We start from the raw sequence: 18,897 nt of genomic DNA, 5'->3' as shown, positions 1-18,897 counted from the left end.
GGGGGTCAGGGAAAGACACTGCTGCTTTCACGCGGGAACATCCCATTGCCATTAGGTTTAATCAATTCCTGAGCTTTCAAAAGTCATTCAGGCAACAAAACAAAATAGAATAGATACTCAAAAAAGCATTTATGGTTAACCATTCAGAAGAGAGACTTTTCACACGAAGGGCTACAGAAATTTACCCCCATTAAGAGCCACGTAGATGTAGAAAAGAAACTTTTACTTATTATTTTGATCTAAGAGGGTTTCTGACCCATCCTCAAACATTTTGTAGTCATTCTAACGCTCCGATACCTTACGGTACCAGATCCACTGGGAAGCCAACTGTCAGGCCATCAAAAAGCAAGGAAATTGCGTGCTAGCCACTCATTCAACAACTGTTTCCTCAACAGCCTCTGAGAGCTACGCACTGCATGGGCAGAACTGCAGCCAAGGCGCCTCCAGTCCCGCAAGGAACAGACACACACGGGTACCCAGCATCAGGCAGGCAGGCGTACCGCCGAGTCAGGAGCACAGCGCCAGGGGTTGGGAAGGCCAACTCTGAAGGGGAGAGTTGAGAAAGATATCACCTGAGACTGGTCTTCAAAGATGTCAGTAATGTATTAGGACAAGCGACCTGAGAAAGGTGTTGCAGACGCAGGAGAAAGCAGAGGCAAAGGCACAGGGTCAGGGAAGGCCCTGGGTGGCCCAGGGAAAGGAAAAATAGTTGGGTTTGGCAGAAAAAGGGAAGTACGGGCAAGGGGGACACAGCGACTGGCCGTTAAGAATTCAAAGGTGGGGCAGGGTTGTGGTACAGCTGGGTGAGCCGCAGCCAGGGACACTCGCATCCAGTATCACAGTGCCAGTTCAAGTCCCCGCTACGCTGCTTCCTGCTAAGCGTCCTGGGAGACAGCAGATGATGGTTCAGTGCTTGGGCCACTGCCACCCTTGTGAGAGCCCAGATGGAGTTTTGGGCTCCTGGCTTCAGCCTGGCCCAGACCTGGTTATTTTGGGCATTTCGGGAGTGAACCAGCAAATGGAAGATCTCTCCCATTCAATGTGTCTGTGTGTGCATCTGTGTGTGACTGCGCATCACTCTATTTTTCAAGTAGTTAAAAATAAATACACATTGTCAAGATAAAAAAGCTCAGCGACTACTGGAAAATGCATGTGCAAATAAAACAGCAGGACGTGACAGGAAGACTCTACTGGAACCCATGTAGATATGGGAGCTTTCAAGGCAAACAGGACAAGAACGTCCTAAGTAGACAGCAGAACTTATACAGAGATAAAAGCATGCAATATTCAGAGCTACAGTATGACAGTTAGAATGTAAGGTCTAAGAGGGGGAACAGCGGCCTGACATTGCAGTGCTACAGGTTAAGCCACAGCTTGCAATGCCAGCATCCCATATCAGAGTTCTGGTTCAAGTCCCAGCTGCTCCACTTCCCATCTAGCTCCCCATTAATGCAAAAGGGAAAGCAACAGACGATGGCCAAGTACTTGGGCTCCTGCCACCCATGTTGGAGAACCAAACAGATTTCCTGCTCCTGGCTTTAGCTTGGCCCAGCCCTGACTATTGCTGTGTTTGAGGAGAGAACCAGCAGACAGAAGATCAATCTACTGATCTGTCTCTCTCTTTCTTTGTTGCTCTGCCTTTAAATAAACAAAATAAATCTTAAAAAAAAAAAAAAAAAAAGAGGGAAATGAAATTCTACAAAGTCAGCTGGGCTCACATCAAGTCTCTACTACACCGCATCTCTATCCAAAATGCTCGGGAATTCTTCAGATTCTGAAATACGTGCACAGACCTTCTTGGCTGCACATCCCTTATCTGGTTGGACTTTGAATTTTCAGATCAGAGATGCCTGACCTGTACTTAAGCCCATAGTCATTTAAGGATTGAAAAGACATGAACAGATACGTGCTTTAAAAGCAATTACAACCTCTTCTCTTCCTGTATAATTTTAGATCCTGATTTATCTGCCATACTTTATTCAAGCCTTAACAATGTCTTTTGTTTAGGAACCCTCAAGTACATATTACTACAAAAATCTATTAGAGATCAATAAGTGTAACGTCTAATTACAGAAACTCATCTTCACCGGTGCAACCTAAGGACTAGACGCTGTGCTGAGGCTTCGCATGCATCATCTCCCGGCTCCGCATGGCGCTCCTGGGAGGCAGGCACCATCATTATGGCCATTTTACAGCAGAGAAACCAGAAGTCGAGCAACTTGCTGAAAAAATCACAAAATGTGGAAGGGGTGCACACGGGTCCGAGTGCTCCTCACTTTCCTGTCATCCACCTCCTGAAAAGCCACAGCTCTTCCATCCTGACCATCTGCGTTGCTCCTTGCCACGCTTAGCCACCCTCCTCACCAGCGGCCCTACTGTGTTCCTGCCCAAAGCCCGAGGAACCACAGGCACTCACACCAGCCATCATTTACAAGTTCACAGCCACGTGACAGCACACAGGCACAGGCACCCTGAGTGCTGCAGGCACAGCTGGTGGTGGTGTCTACAGGTAACACGTTTCCTGATCCAGTAGCTGTGAACTGTTCGTTGATGGGTCTTTGTGCAGTCAGGCTACTGGAGGTGAAGCAGCAGGGGAGGAGGAGGATGGGGGAGGAACCCGCTGGAAAGACGGCTAAAACAAAAAGGAGTCATTGGAAAACGGGAGAGCGCACACACTGGTACCAGCCAGGGCTGCTTGGCGCGGTTCCCAGTCTGACTGCCAGAGAGCTCAGGAATATACTTGAGAGCTGGAGTCTTGCACAGTCGGCTGCAGACTTTTTCTGACGGAGACCCACACTTGAGTTTCAGTCCCTGCTTCGCACAAGTACAGCTAGGTACTCCTGGGGGGACTTCCACCCAAGTTCACCACCGGCCTTTTGGTGGAAGCTGCATATGCCACATAAACTCAGACAGACAGGAAAGCCCGCCATTCATCACTCAACACCTGTGCAGTCACTGAGGCTCTCTAACCCAGAATCCTATCCCAACTTCCCAAGAGCCTCTCCACAAAACGCATTCAGCTCCGTGAGTCTCCTTACCGAAACAGCTGCTGCGATGAGGGACGAAGGTTTTACAGGCGGTGGCGATGGCTAGCTCAGCAGAGATGATGGTCTTAATGATCAGGTCCTCTACGTGGGCCATCAACGCTGCAAAAAAGAACTTTTTTAATGAAGGAAGAAATAAGAAATTTTCCAATCCTGCAAATATTTCAAACATTTATTTCAAAGTTATCATAAGTGGTATATTTAGTGCTCGATCTAAGTCCATTATAGATAAACTATATAAAGGATGGGGGCACATAATGGTTTAAAATGCATGGACTGGGTTCCAGATCACAGCATTATTACAAAAGCAGGTGTGCTCACTGAAAAGCCTCTACAGGGCAGCCTCCAAGGGGGTGCTATAGGAATGCCGGCATGGGGAGACACGCTCAGGTGGCCTCCCACGACAAAAGACAGGCACAGAAGGGAGAAGGAACCTCCCCACCCTTCTCACCCTTCCTTCCATGCTCCTGTCTCTCCCCTGTAGACTGAATGAGGCTCCTCGGGCACACAGTTTCCCGCTGCACTCAAGGCTCAGCAGCAGTGCCCATTCTGATTCCAAGCTCTGTGCTCCAACCCCGTGCTGCCTATTCCCCAACTCCAACTCGGCAGCATGAATGAGAGATGCACTTGGAAACACTGGAACTCAGGGCCCACAGGGAGGTGGGCAGTTTGTTACGTAAGTAACTGACCGTATTCTGGTCAGCAGTTCAATCTTCAAGAATGATAAATTTACTAAGGATTAAAAGGAAAACTTAGGCCTTTCAAAACCAGAAATAAAAGGGACTCTTGGGGTCACGGAAAAACTGTTCCCCATCTTGTAAATCATAGGAAAAAGTGACACCAGAACAATCATGCCACTGGATGTCTCGGCAGCACTATCAGGGTCAGGCTGACTCCCGGCAGGAGTCAATGGTAAAAACCAGAGAGAAGAGAAGTCAAGAAACAAAAAGGCCTGGAACTCACCAGTTGTATCTCTGCCCTCCTGTTTCAGATACCTAAGCATAGCACTCATGCTCCACTTGTTCCCATAATCCTCCACTTCAGGATCATCACAACTAAAACAAACCAAAAATCAAGGTCACACACACGACTAGGCCTGGCTACAGAAACAAGTTTTTTTTTTTTTTTTAATTTTTTTTTTGACACGCAGAGTTACACAGTGAGAGAGAGAGAGAGACAGAGAGAAAGGTCTTCCTTTGCCGTTGGTTCACTCCCCAAATGGCTGCTACGGCCAGCGCACTGTTCCGATCCAAAGCCAGGAGCCAGGTGCTTCCTCCTGGTCTCTCATACAGGTGCAGGGCCCAAGAACCTGGGCCATCCTCCACTGCCTTTCCAGGCCATAGCAGAGAGCTGGACTGGAAGAGGAGCAACAGGGACAGAACCCGGCGCCCCAACCGGGACTAGAACCCGGGGTACCGGCGCGGCAGGTGGAGGATTAGCTTAGTGAGCCACGGCGCCGGCCAGAAACAAAATATTTTACAGACAGCCTTTTTGTCAAGTCTTCAGAAAACACTCATTTTGCTGACTTCCACTTACCCACTGTCATTTTTTTTTTAAAGATTTATTTATTTATTTGAAAGGCAGAGTTACAGACAGCCACAGGCAGAGAGAGAAAAAAGAAAAAGAGTGAGAGTGAGAGCAAGAGAGAGAATGAGAGGTCTTCCATAAGCTAGTTCATTCCCCAAATGGCCGCGATGGCCGGAGCTGGTCTATCAGAAGCCAGGAGCCAGGAGCTTCCTCTGGGTCTCCCATGCAGGTGCAGGGGCCAAGGACTTGGGCCATCTTCTACTGCATTCCCAGGCCATAGCAGACAACTGGATCGGAAGTGGAGCAACTGGGTCTCGAACTGGCGCCCATATGGGATGCTGGCACCACAGGCAGTGGCTTTACCTGCTATGCCAGAGCACCCGCTCCTCACCCACTGTTTTCTTGGTACTTTCTGTCATGTATCCTTTTGTATCAGTTTCTTCAATGGAATTGAAAATGCATATATTTTGTTTTATTCAAGAATGTAGGAGACCAGGCAAATTCTTCCTTAACCATTAAATTATTATTATTTTTTTTTTGACAGGCAGAGTGGACAGTGAGAGAGAGAGACAGAGAGAAAGGTCTTCCTTTGCCGTTGGTTCACCCTCCAATGGCCACCATGGCCGGCGTGCCACGGCCGGCGCACTGCGGCCAGCGCACCGCGCTGATCCAAAAGCGGGAGCCAGGTGCTTCTCCTGGTCTCCCATGGGGTGCAGGGCCCAAGCACTTGGGCCATCCTCCACTGCACTCCTGGGCCACAGCAGAGAGCTGGCCTGGAAGAGGGGCAACCGGGACAGAATCCGGCGCCCCAACCGGGACTAGAACCCAGTGTGCCGGCGCCGCAAGGTGGATGATTAGCCTAGTGAGCCGCGGCGCCGGCCTTAACCATTAAATTATACGTCATGAAAGAGCAGAAAGCAAATTTGGAAAGTTACAATACACTAACAGACTGAATTGTTTGGGGATACAGAGCTAGCCTTAGATCAATGTCCCATGGGTCTACAATTTACCCATTTTTAGACCAGCCTGGAGATGAGATGGGCTAGTGTGCTAACCTAGTGCAGCACTTTAACATGCTAACCCCTCCCCCTCCGGAAGTGCTGCAGCATCGGAAGCAAGCTGCCTCCTCTCTCTGGTGGTGGACACAGCTCTTCTGATAGTTCGGAAGGGAAAAGGCACTAAAGTAGGAGTGAGGCAGCCTCTGCTCTGGCAGCAGAACGGCCAGCGGGGCAGACGGCCACAAACGCTGGGGGCGTCTTGCAACCTGCAACCTGGAACCCGCGTTGTACGACTGGCCCCTCGCTGCCTGCCTCCACCCAGCAGTTACACCTTTTCTTCCCTTGAACCGCTTCAGTCAGGTCACAGGACACTCGGTGAAACCCATACAGCTTCAGCAACTGCTCGATCGCTTCCAGACTCCGCTCTTGCCTTCCTTCCCTGGACCTGCTGGGCACCTATTTTTAGTCTGAGTAGAAAGTAACTGTTTGGGTTTCTTTTCTATTTTTCCACTTTCTGGCAAAATTATTGGGATGAAAGAAAACAGAGCAAAAAGAATATTTCCACACAGCTGGGCTGGTACTCCTTTCCACAGGATCCTTTTCTGAAATGGCCTCATTTCTTTAGTTTTTTTCCTAACTTTTTTTTCCCCCTGCTCATATACGTATCTGTTTTAGAAAAACTTGAAGAGCAGAGAAGAAAACAAAGATGACAACCCCACCCACTACCGCCACATGCGGTGAACGTATCAGTACATATTACAGTCATATGTACATACACATGACATTTCCTCCACTCTCAGCAAAAACAACACCTCTCGGTGTCTCGCGGATTTTAGAAAGAAACGAAGCTGTGTGTGCTGTCCCGTCACCTGATTTCTCCACCCCCAGCAGGGAACGGTGCGTGTTCTTTCTCTGGTCCTGTGTGTGCACCTTTAGTTCTTAAGGCTATGTTCTTAGAAATGGAGCTGCTGGGTCAAAGGGTACAAATAAGTTTAAAGGTTTGGCTCTTTCACCAAGCGCCGAAATGACCTCATTTCTTGACTTCTAAAATGTTCCAAGTGCCCAATAAATCCCCACCCCAAAGTCAAGTGAGGGGAGACAATGAGGAAGACACAACTCTGGGAGAGAACAGTGACATGGCAGCCAGGCAAGCCACGCACAAGGAGCAACAGAACCGCAAAAGTGTGCCACGTGATCACGCCAGCTTTGCAGAAGTGTCCCATGGACATAACTCTAAGGTCACACTCTAGTGCGACATGTCCGCTCTCTACCGCTAACGGCACACGTCTGAAGCTGACCTCTTGGCTCAGACAGGGCCCATACCTGACGTAGTCGCCACTCTTCTTGTTCACGCTGTAGTTTGTCAGGTGCATGAACTGGTTCCGAATGTTCTTGGCGCCTTGATCATAACGCACAGTGGCAAACCTGATGGAAAGGATACAGGTTAAATCCGAGGAACAGAATTTCAAGGAAATGCAGATGACAACTGAGCACTGAAGAGATGACAATGACAGAGTGACGTCACTCTACAAATAAGAGTCCCACGAAGTGCCAACTCCCATATCACGTTTAATTCAGCACTTGAAGCAACCCTATAAAGTACATAACACTACAGCTCGTTTACAACAGATGTGAGAACTACATGTGACTAAGGATGAGTAAGTAACTTTGCCAGGTTCACTCTGATCCCAGAACTGACAGCCTTAGCGAGTGCAAAAGGCCACTTCTCTCACACAGAACCACACACCAGTAGGAAGGACGACAGCTCAAAGCACAGTGATTCACAGCCTGAGGAGCTGTGTGTGCGATGCTGTGGATGATGGACACACACTAGCTGGCCAGGAAACACCTCCTGAGTGCCCATACTGTGCCTGGTTTGCAACAATAAATGGAAAATTTTTTAAAAGAACAGCATAGCAATATGCAGACTTGGAACCCACATCCATCAAAAGCACAGAACTGGCCCAGAATATTCTCTGTAAAAGAACAAACATGGCAGCACCAATAGCAGACAGGCAGAACGGCGCTATGGGCACAGTGCAAGAGACTAATTCCTGCCTTTGGAATGGAGGCAAAAGATGGAGGGATTAAATACAGAGCCCACTGAAAACATAGCAGCAACTTAATATCCTGGACTACTGTCAAAAGAAGACCAAAGTATAAAATCTATGTGCCTCTAGAGAAGTAACTAGGGAAAGAGAAAACTTTCCAGTGATGCTCAGTATCAACAAAAGGACACTCAGGGCCAACGGTTATGGTAAATATCAACCCCTGTTTACATACCACTAAAACCATATCACCCTTCCCCAAGTGCTTTTCCCAAGAGGCATATCCAAGTGTGTGAAAAAAAACTGAAAGGCCACAAGTTTATTTTCGTGTGATTTACAAATTATTTACATATGCTTACCCAGACTATGAAGTCAACATGAATTTTTACCACATTAAAGGTCAGCATTTAAAATTTTCCTCTTCTCTATTTCTTCTCACCCACCCACCACCCCCACTCCCTAATTCCCTGCACCAGAAATACACAACATCCAAAGAAAGAAAGTGAGAAATTTAAAAAGTCCCAAACCCAAAAAGCTAAAATAAACAAGCATGAGGCCAGGAGAAAGGATGTGGACAAAGAGAAATGTTGACAAGGCGTGCACGGATGAAGGACAAGAGCTGATGAGCACTGAGTCTATGCTTGAAAAGGAGCTAAGATTTTTCCAGAAACTTCTAGGAGTTATCACTGAACTTCCAGCCTGCCGCTCCTACACATCTTTCCCTCATGGGGAGTCTCTGAGCAAGTGGGAAACAGTCATCTTCTGAATTCTTGTGAGACCAAAGCGCCCGTGCTGGCCTCCCGAGGCGTCATACGTCACCAGACACGACCCCACAGTAACAAACCCACCACCATCCTCTCCCCAAAAGAATAACGAAAGGGGGAGCTGGTGCTGTGGCATAGCGGGCTAAGCCTCCGCCTGCAGCGCTGGAATCCTATATGGGTGCTGGTTCGTATCCCAGCTGCTCCACTTCCGATCCAGCTCTCTGCTATGGCCTGGGAAAGCAGCTGAAGATGGCCCAAGTCCTTGGGCCCCTGCACCCACATGGGAGACCCAGAAGAGGCTTCTGGCTCTTGACTTCGGATCGGCTTAGCTCCGGCCATTGTGGCCATCTGGAGAGTGACCCAGAGAATGGAAGACTTCTCTCTCTGCCTCTGCCTCTCTCTGTAACTCTATCTCTCAAATAAATAAATAAATAAAATCATTTTTAAAAAAGAATAATGAAAAGGAGAAGGAAGGTCCTACTTCAGGGAAAGAAGTTTTCCTATCTCCTCACTTGGTCAACATAAACACTGACGAGAGCCGAAGGTAAGCTGGAATCTGACCCCCAACGCAGACATCATTCCCCCTTTTCTTTGGCCAAGAGGGCTGCCCCTTAAAAATCACCTTCTTCTTCCCAATCCTCCTTTTCCCTGGGACATTCTATTCTGAACCCCAGCAGGGACAAGATTGCTAATGTCAGACAGTCTACTTCTACAGAGTATAAAAAGCCATAAGATATAAGAATCAGAGGCCAGCGTTGTGGCCCAACAGGTTAAAGCCATCACCTGCAACTCCAGCATTCCATATCAGAGTGGTGGTTTAAGTCCTGGCTGCTTCACTTCAGATCCAGCTTCCTGCTATCACACCTGAGAAAGCAGCAGAAGATGGCCCAAGCGCTAGGGTCCCTGTTACCCATGTAGGAGACCTGGATGGAGTTCTAGGATCCTGGCTTCAGCCTGGTCCAGCCCTGGCCATTGTAGCCATGTGGGGAGTGAACTAGCAGATAGAAGATCTCTCTCTCTCTCTCTCTCTCTCTATATATATATATATTTATTTCCAGTATATATAAATATATATATAAATATAATAAATAAAAATATATTTTTATTTCCAATAAATAAATAAATCTTTATATATATATTCTATATATGCATGTATATACATATATATGGAAGTAAGAATTAAAGGGGCAAAAAGCAGACAAATTTGATGCCTTACCGACCAGTTCCCCGAGGATGCAGGTGTGCAGGTGCTGTTCTCTGTATCCCACTGAACCAGTGGGTAACACAGAAGACCACAGAGAGAAACGGTAGCAGTGTACACTCACCTTCTCCTTAACCCAGTAACATCTGTGGCTCTCACTAAAATCCATGTAAAACAAACCACATTCACCTCTGATCACCATTTTTCTTCTTGTCCAGAGAAGAAGTCACATTAGTCTTACAAACAGCCTAACCTGCAAAGGTTTCCTTGTGTTTTTTTTTTTTTTCCTTTTTTTACCCTCAATTATTTGAGCAACATTTAAAGATTTATTTAATTTAAGAGGCAGAGTTATAGAGAGAGCGAGAGAGACAGAGAAAAAGGTCTCCCATCCACTGGTTCACTTCCCAGACAGCCACATCAGCCGGAGCTGGGCTGATCTGAAGCCAGGAGCCAGGAGCTTCTTCCAGGTCTCCCATGTGGGCACAGGGGCCCAAGCACTTGGGCCATCTTCTACTGCTTTCCCAGGCCATAAGAAAGAGCTGGATTGTAAGAGGAGCAGCCGGGACACGAACTGGTGCCCATATGGGATGCCAGCGCTGCAGGCAGAGGCCTAACCTTCTATACCACAGCACCGGCCCTTTGACCAGCATTTAAGAATGAGACCTTACACCTTACTGCCTGCAGCCCAGTGACAGCTGGGGCCCACACGAGGAAGGTGATAGAGTGGGAAGACAGGGCAGAGGCAAGGTCAGGAGGTTACCTAAGCAGGGTGGTGGACTCACATGGGTCTAAATCCACACAAGGAGGGCATCTGAGTGGGGTGGTAGCCCAGCAGAGCCAGGAGACTGACTTCATGCAAGGGAATCATGTTAAAAAAAAAAAAAAAAAGTGTTGACAATAACAGGAGCCAGATTTTCTCACTGTTGGAGAAGAGAGAGAAATATGGAAAGGGGGGAACTAGAACGAACCCTGTAGTTCTGAGCTCCAGTTGAAGGAGCTAGTATGAATGGCTGCTTTTGAATACAGGTGGATACAAAAACACAAAACATAAACTGCTTCTGTGTGCACGTCTCTGTATACACACACACATTTCCTAGGTCTGACCAATGCAGGGACCCCAGGGAGAGACGTCTCGAGAGCAATGACTTATCTAGCACTCAGATCTTGATTTCTAAATACTGTTCTCCATTAAAAGGCAACCAGTGTTCCTTAGAGAAATGGTTGATTTCAGGGCTGGGTCAGAGAAAGAACAGGCTGAGCCTGAAACATCTTGTGTTCAAAGAACGATGGGGACACGTCAGAAAGGCACAAAATCCAGCTTACAGGGCCAAATCCAGGAGAATCTGAGTACCAAAGTAATCATGTAGTAAAGGGGTTATATCCCATTCAATAAGATAGGAACCCTTGAGTCCACTTAGGTATAAATAAATAAGTGAATAAATAAGCAGAGAGGAGAAACTTTCCCTTGGAGTAAAATGTCAAATAACAGAAAATTACAAAATCATCATTTGGCAAGCATTATAGCAATAATTCACTCAAACAAGAAACATCAACAGGGTAAAAATGAGATTAAAAAAACGAGGTTTTACATGGTTTCAAACGTTCTCCTCATAAAATACTCACTACAAAGGAAAAGAAAAAGCAATTTCTCAGCGGAAGACTCTGGTAGACACCACCTTAATCAAGCAGCCAACGCTGTTCAAAGTTATCATGCGCCACTAGAGACAACGCAACGAGAAGAACCAGCATCACTTCTGTGACGCATCCTGGCCCAAAATACAGAACCTGGGCTTGATCATGAGAAAACATCAGACAAATCCAAATTGAGACACCACCTACAAAATGACTAGGCTGCAATGTTAAAGTGTGGGGGTCACAGAAGTCCAAGAAACTAAAGGAGACCAAAGCCTTGATTGGATCCTTTCATTATAAAGAATATTAAAAGAAAAGCTGGCAAAATTTGAACAAGGTCTGTAGACACAGGGTAAAAAGGTAGTTCTTCATATTCTTCTTACAACTTTTCTGTAAGTTCAAATAATTTCAAAATTAAAAGTAAAAAAAAAATCAGTAAGTCTCCTAATAAAAATCTACATGTTCAGTCTCCCTTACAAAAACAGAAGACCTGGCAACACCAGCATCAGTGCCTGCTGGTGATGAATAGGAAATGAACGCCTTCAGGTGGGACACGTCTGCCCCTGCTCTCCTCTCCGTCTCCACCTGGCCGCCCGTCTGCGGTGAACGCACTTGTGAGCACTTAAGTGTGAGACCGCAGGTCTAGACTTTCACATACTAGCAAATCTCATCCGATTTAAGTCTGAAAGCTTCCACACACCTGTTTTTATTAGCAACAATCTAGAAGAGATTACCCTTGACTAGATAGCCAGGAAGCAAGCTTGCCAGCGCTTATCTTCACACAGGCTGAAAGTCACATCATGAATTGCGCCGAGAACCACCCTCTCAATGAGACCAATATTTAGGAAAGCTGTCACCAGAGAACCGCGCAGCCTTGTCTTTTAAGCCAGTAAGTGGTAGGAAAGAGACTCTTACTTTCTTTGCCCAATCTGAAACCCTGGGTTCTACCCTGCAGCCTACCGATGAAGACAGAACTATATGCACTGCCCTCCCCCCAGCCATTTTTGTAACCACACTGAAAACAGATACGGATTGGCCTTATTCTGACTGTATCTTTATTCTGACAATGGACTCTTAAATCACAACCTATAACTCCTTTCTGTTTGCTGATGGTTCTGAGAATCACATTGGTAGCCATCTGTCTAAAACTCTTAAGTACCCATGTGAAGAAAAGATTTCAGCATTAAGCCTATCCAGACGGTCCACAACTCAAGATGGTTCAGCAGACAATTTTCCAACTTTGCGGTGGTGCAGAAACAAAACACACGCAGAAGCTTCATCTTTCTGAGCGAGCACCCCGCAGCAGGATGTTTTCTTACAACACAGGGCGGCAGCAGTAACTGAGCACCACTGCCGCCCTACAGCCACAGGGGAACAGCCGATGCCCCCAGTGCACTGGGCTGCGGAGCTGGGACGTTTGCTGGGTTTTCAATCTACAATGGATTTACACAGACAGGAACAAACCCCCATCACAAGTGGTGGACCATCTGTAGTAGGTACTTAATAAGGGTTAACTAAAAATGCACCTGAGTTGCACCTGTTCCAAAGTCAGTACCATTAGGGAACGACAGGGAGAAGGAAAGCAGAGTTATGGGATCTGCTAGGCTCTCTTCCCTTGTTCTAAGAACCCAGCACTCAGAGTCACAGTCAGGCTAGATGTGGGAGAACCGAACCCTGTCTTTGGTAGTTGTATTTTCTAATGAAATGCATGAAGAAGAGAAGGGGCCAGCCCTGAGGTTATCTTTCAGCAGGTGTAGCCATTCTGAGTCAGCGAGGCCTGGACGAAGAAGACACAGTACCTCCGTCAGCCTTGCCAGGAGCCACTGGGTTTCATCCTGGCCTGACCCAGAAAGATCTTATGGAAGAGAACAAGAGGCCCACGGGCTCTCTGATCTGCTGTCAACCAGCTGCAGCGGGAGCCTGCCAAGGCACTGCAGTGACGGGGCAGCGCCCTACAGAGCCGTCTGGGAGGGGATTACCAGCCTGATCCTTCGTCTTGAGAGCCAGATATGACTCAAACTGCACAAACAGCCACGGCCTGCCAGGGCGGGTGACAATGAGCACCGCAGAGGGACTTCTCCCCTCCCCCGCCACTTGCTGCTGTGGCAGAATCTGGACCGTGTGCAGCCTGTGAGGTAATCTGAATTCCTTGGCAACCAGCAAGTACCTGAATTCTTTCTAAACCACAGGAATCCAGCGGAGAAAAGGTAAATACCCCTGCGGAGCCAGTGTTAATTAGCAAGGAGGGCTACTGAAGAGGGGACTGGGGGTGGGGAGGGAGGCAGACCATCACGAATGCTCCGGGGTCTCTCCCGACTCTCCACGGACTAGGATGGCTGAGGCCGAGGCTGAGAAAGGCAGGCCCGGCCGGGACCTTCTTGGGGCCTCTCTGCCCGTCTCCATGGCAGGGGTGGCTCTCCGCTCCCTGGATGGCCACCCTCGTGCTCCCTGGATGGGCCCAGGGTGCCAGTGCTACCTCTCTTTGGGTCTCAGACAACACATTTGGTTTTCAACTCAATTTTTTTTTGGATTTTTTTAAAAACTTTTTCTTTTTTCTATTTCAGTGAAAATTTGGCTATCAGCTCTGTCTCAAATGTTGTCAAATCATCAGTGGACCCGATGTTGGGCCCACCGACAACTGTAAAATCCAGGACAGAGTCATCTTGGATTCCACTCCCGGCAGGAAAAGGAACCAGCACCATTTTGGTGGAGAACAGCACCCCTCTCTGGAAGCTGAGTGTCCCCTGCTGGTGAAAACCAGCAACACACATGATCAAGGCTGGCCTCAGGGGCCCTCCCACAGGGCTCCAAAGGGCTGGCCCCCAGTCCCAGAAAGACAACTCGATAGTTCACCCCCACAGGAGAAAACAATGAGAGCCCTCCTGTTTCTCCTGTGAACAAAACAAGGACAACCGCAAAAACCAACAGACAAAGAAAAACTGGGGTCTTTTTTTTTTTTTTTTTTTTGGTAAGTGGGTAAGGAGTTAAAGAATTTACACCCGAGAACTTGTTTCACCAGACCGTCTTGTGACATGAACTTCATCTTTGTGCCACCCAGCATTAATCTGAGGCCCAAAATGCTCAGGTATAAAAGCCTTCCTTTCTAAAGAGGGAGGCTAATGCGACAGGCCTCCAGTTCCAACGCTTTAAGAAAGAAGACCATTTCCCTTTTTGGCCTCTAAGTCAAATGACCCAGTGACCTCCTCCCAGATCGGTTATCTTCAGCTAGGTCTACACACAACACACGTTGGCCAGGCTTACTAGACATGCAGATCCAAGCTGCTCAAGGTAGCAACACAGCCCCGCAGGCGCTGGGGGCTAGAAAGAAGCAGGGGGATGCCAACACCCACAGCCAGCGAAGTCACGGCAGCTGAGGCACACGGAGCTCACTGCACAGACCAGTGCGCCCTCGCAGGGCCCTGGCGAGCCGCCTGCCGCAGTGCCACCGCCAGCCTCCTGCACAGCTTTCCTGAAGCTCTGATGCTCACCCCTGCTTTCAGGGAAACCCAACCAGAGTGCTGAAAACACACGTGGTTTCTGGTTCAACTTGGTTTGGGTTTTTAAAAAGTTGTTTACATAGTTATTCTGAGAAAAAGCATCCATTGATTTACCATATATGTATAAACATATAAATTTTTAAACATGATTTTTTCAGTCCTTGCTGCCAGCGAAAGAAGAGAGTTGGTCCATTCAGTAGATGCCGACTTCCAGGACAAACTGGTGGGCAGAGCACTGGCTTGTCTGCAGTAAATTCTATAATAAATGTTGGTACAGCTTTCAAAGTAAAGCTCTGACAACTGGGCCAAATTTTAGCCATAGGGAGGACTATTAATATTGGGGTTGAAGCATCTCAAATATTATGCAAAACATACTAGTACGTTAACATACTGGTACGTTATCCATTTGCAAATGCGAGCGTAACTTTAATATCCTTTCTCTACTCCAGAAACCCAGCGTGCAGATCATATTCAGTCCCCAGGTGGGGCTGGGAGAGGAGCTGGGTGCAGTGAGTGGAAAAGAGAGAGTGCAGAGGCTCAGGATACAAAATTATCATCACCTTACAGATCTGTGAGGAAGTCAGGGGTACACGTTACCTTCTCTTAGTTCTAGATTATGCATAGAACAAATTATCTAGGCTTTTACATCTAGTTTTGTCTGTCCACAATTCACAGGACTAGAGCCTATGAAAAACATCTTTCCTATGAGAGCCTGACTAGAGCTGGCAGTTAGATCAAGCTCAGACGCCTGGTCCGGCCTCTTCTCCAGCAACCAGGACATGTTCTAGTTTTCCTCCCCATTCTCCATTTTCAAAGAACAGAAGGCCAGAACCAGGGAGTTTCAGTAGCATCCAGTGTTCCCAGGGCTCAAACCCATAAATCCAGTTACTAAGACTAAGACAGGGCTTATAAATGCTATCACTGCCACCTAGCGGTGAAGGGGAGACACAGCTCAACCCGCTGGAAGGTCTGGTTAGTAGGCTCTCCCTTTGCATCTGAGAGTCAAAGGATTTGTATCCAAAATTTTAGTATGTGAGACCATTAAAATACTACTGTGGAATTATGGCTGTCAGAGTAAATAATGTGTGCCAAAGAACCTACATGTAAGCAGGTAGCCTTCTTTGTCCATGCTGTTTCCCATGTTCGAAGTGCATTTTCCAAAACATGGAGGCATAAACTAGTACAAACCACGCTGTCTTGACTGCTCATACAGGCCAGCCACTTCCTTAACTGCTGTGCAAGGTGACATCAAGGCCATTATGTATAAAAGAAATTTCGGGACAAACCGGTGGGTGGGGGAAAGATTAGTTTTGTAGGAGAAAATAACACGAGCTAAGTCATGTACTGATTATATTTCCTGGCTTCGCTAACTCTCAGGGTTGGCAACTGCAAACCTGTATCAACTAGGAGAAGGCTGGCAGGATTAAAATAAATGCCTGGGATGTAATGCGTAAATCAGTGTGGGACTTCTGTTTTTCTTGCTACAGCCATTCCAACGATTGTCATCCACAAAGACACCACGCGCTGCGGCCCTGGGCTCGGCTGGGAGAGGTGTGCTGAGACACGCACAAGTACTCACGCGGGTGGAGCTGCAGTTGTGAGGCTGCTTTCTGTCATCTGAAGCTCAGCTGAGCATTCTCTAGCTCCCTGAGTCTAACAAAACCCGAAAACCACCTGACCCGAGCTCAGTCCGCTCTAACCGCCCACCCGACCCCTCCACCCCAGAGCAACACCTCTTACCTAGCCAGTCCTTCTTCATAGAGATAGATGACGAGAGGATCATAGGAAGTCACGAGTACATACAGACGCACATCAAACTTGAATTCTAAGAAAAAAAAAAGTTTAGAGTCACAGGAAAAACTAAGTTCATTTGTTTTCTGCTACAGATGAACAGGGCACCATAACCAGGACACAGGAAAGAAAACAATGCTCCTCTCCACGAGGTACACACACTGCCCACACACTTTGCCCGTTTAGGATAAATAGCCATACTACACACACTACCTTTTATACAACAGTGCACATACAATGTGCATTACACAGAGTACATATACATATACTGGACAGCACTCATATATAGACCGATTACTGTGTAACCAATAAAGCACTCTTACATTACAGGTTGAGCAGCCCTTGTTGAAGATGCTTGGGGCCAGAAGTGTTTCAGATTTGATTGTTTTCAGACTTTGGGACATCTGCCCATTCATAACAAGACACAGGATGGGACCCAGGTCTAAACACATAATTCATTCACCTTCTATATATACCTTTCACATAGAGCCTGAAGGTCATTTTGTATCATATAATTTTTAGTGAGCCCTGTTTTCACTGTGATCATCACATGAGGTCCGATGTGGAGCGCTCCACCAGTGGAGTACCGTCCGCTCTCAGGCTTCAGAAGGCTTCAGCTTTGGGGCATTCTGGATCTGGGGACTAGGGATGCTCAACCTGCACATCACCTCCCACGAGGTAGGTAAGGAACCAGCCTCACCTCTGGAGCCACAGCTTCCAAGAACTGCATCCTAGTTTAGCAGAGACTTACGAGAGGAGACTACACGGAAACGTGAAAGCTTAGCAAAATGCAGCCCAACCTGGTAAGGGCTTAATCACAACTCACCGTCTATAAGCAGGGGGTTGTTAATGTACCGGGAGACCAGGATGTTCTCTTCCAGGGAGATCTGGTTTGGCTGTTGAGTAAAGAGAAAGAAAAAATGGGTGGAAGAGCAAAGGAATCCTAATTCACACTCAGGGAGCAAAGTTCTTAGCCTTGTAAGAAACGATAAAATGGACAACTAAAGCTCCAGGAAAGCTTTCCTCCAAGGTGCCCATGTACTCAATCAGCCATGTCCACACGCCTCCCATAAACACCAGGGGCATCCAATTACAATAGGGGGAAATGCACTCACATAGCACCTCTCACATAATAAATACAGCCCAACAGCTTTAAAGACTCACATATATGAGTTTAAATAGTTACATGCCAAGAAAATAAGAGCTACTTAAATAAATAAAAAGTTGCTTTCTCCCAAATGTGAAGTGCAAGTGAAGGCTGTTGTTAAGTCATCTGAAGGAGCGGCGGATCCGCAGTGGATCCCTGCACCCCCTCTGTGAAATGGGATGATGTTCGATCCACGCACGCAAGTGCTCTTGCTAAGCAACTGTGTACAGACTGAACGAGATGGCTCAAAGATTTCTTCAATGAGAAGCAAAGAGTGAGTACTGCTGAATGAGGTATAAGGCACTGGGGATTCAGGGAGGAAGAAAACGGATTCCATCTCTGCTCTCCCAGTTTGGTACTTAGGTAGACAGACAGCAAAATACCTAGTTGGAAAGGACACAAGGCAGCAGCTTGCACAGTGAAGGTGTGGACCAGCCAGCTGGGCCCAGTAGCAAGGCGTGTCCTGGAAGGGCAGTTGTAGAAGTGAGCATGGAAACCTACTGAGCATGGGGCGGAGCCAAGGCCATCGTAGGAAGCTGGCCTGGACCGTGTGCAGGAGAAGGTGGGGGGGGGAGGTGGCAGAGTCATAGACCTGGAGCTAGAATTCTGGATGAGAAACAGTGAGAGGCCATTAGGCAACTAGGAGAGAGGGACGCCACTGCAAAGGGATTGGAACCCCTGGCAGTGGGGGTGTAGATGTAACGAGGTAGGAAGCAGGAAGCTACCGTGGGTTCCAGATTAAGCAAACAGTGAGATTAAAGTATCTGTAACAGAACAACTCCCTGTGTGATTAGATTCAGACAGGGAACTCAGCTGGGACTCACAGGGTCCATGTGGGACAAACGGGCTCCAAACAGGAAGTGACAATAATGATTATGACCGGAATAGCGATGGTAACAGCAACAGAAGTAACCATTAACCCTTACAGCAACAATTAGACTCTAATAAACATACTAAACACTTACTACGTGCCATCTACTATTTGAAATATGTCTCAAGTACTATTTCATTTAATTTTTATCCACCCTGTAGGACAAATAGAGCAAAAAACACATTTTATAGGTGAGGAAAGAATCAGAGAGGGTTAGGAACCCAATCAAAGTCACACAGCTAAAAGAGCGGCACTGCATGCCGGGCGGTTTGCCCCAGAGACTTCTCTTTTAGGCCCTATACACACCTCTCTCCAACATTCCAATCCAGAAGAATTTTCCCCAAAGTATGAAACCCTAGTTTTGTGACAATGCATTT

The 18,897-nt window shown here is 47.3% G+C and overlaps 1 protein-coding gene across 23 annotated transcripts in view; it reads right to left on the bottom strand.

Annotated features, from left to right (window-relative positions):
- TTLL5 (tubulin tyrosine ligase like 5) overlaps positions 1–18,897 on the bottom strand; it is a 278,203-nt gene that overhangs the window by 213,499 nt on the left and 45,807 nt on the right. For 21 of the 23 annotated variants that reach the window (XM_070065290.2, XM_089322397.1, XM_017349414.4 and 18 more), the window contains 5 exons: positions 17,329–17,398; positions 16,452–16,536; positions 6,893–6,994; positions 4,008–4,099; positions 3,039–3,146 (listed from right to left, as the gene is read on the bottom strand). In XM_070065290.2, the coding sequence (XP_069921391.1) occupies positions 3,039–3,146; positions 4,008–4,099; positions 6,893–6,994; positions 16,452–16,536; positions 17,329–17,398 (457 nt within the window). Of the gene's footprint in view, positions 1–3,038; positions 3,147–4,007; positions 4,100–6,892; positions 6,995–16,451; positions 16,537–17,328; positions 17,399–18,897 lie in introns of those variants that run through there. The other 2 variants (XM_089322402.1, XM_089322407.1) reach the window with 2 other exon arrangements.

Source organism: Oryctolagus cuniculus, chromosome 20, assembly GCF_051225735.1.
Source record: "Oryctolagus cuniculus isolate XC-2025 breed Fujian yellow rabbit chromosome 20, ASM5122573v1, whole genome shotgun sequence".
Lineage (NCBI taxonomy): Eukaryota > Metazoa > Chordata > Mammalia > Lagomorpha > Leporidae > Oryctolagus > Oryctolagus cuniculus.
This window is presented reverse-complemented; position numbering and strand designations above follow the sequence as displayed.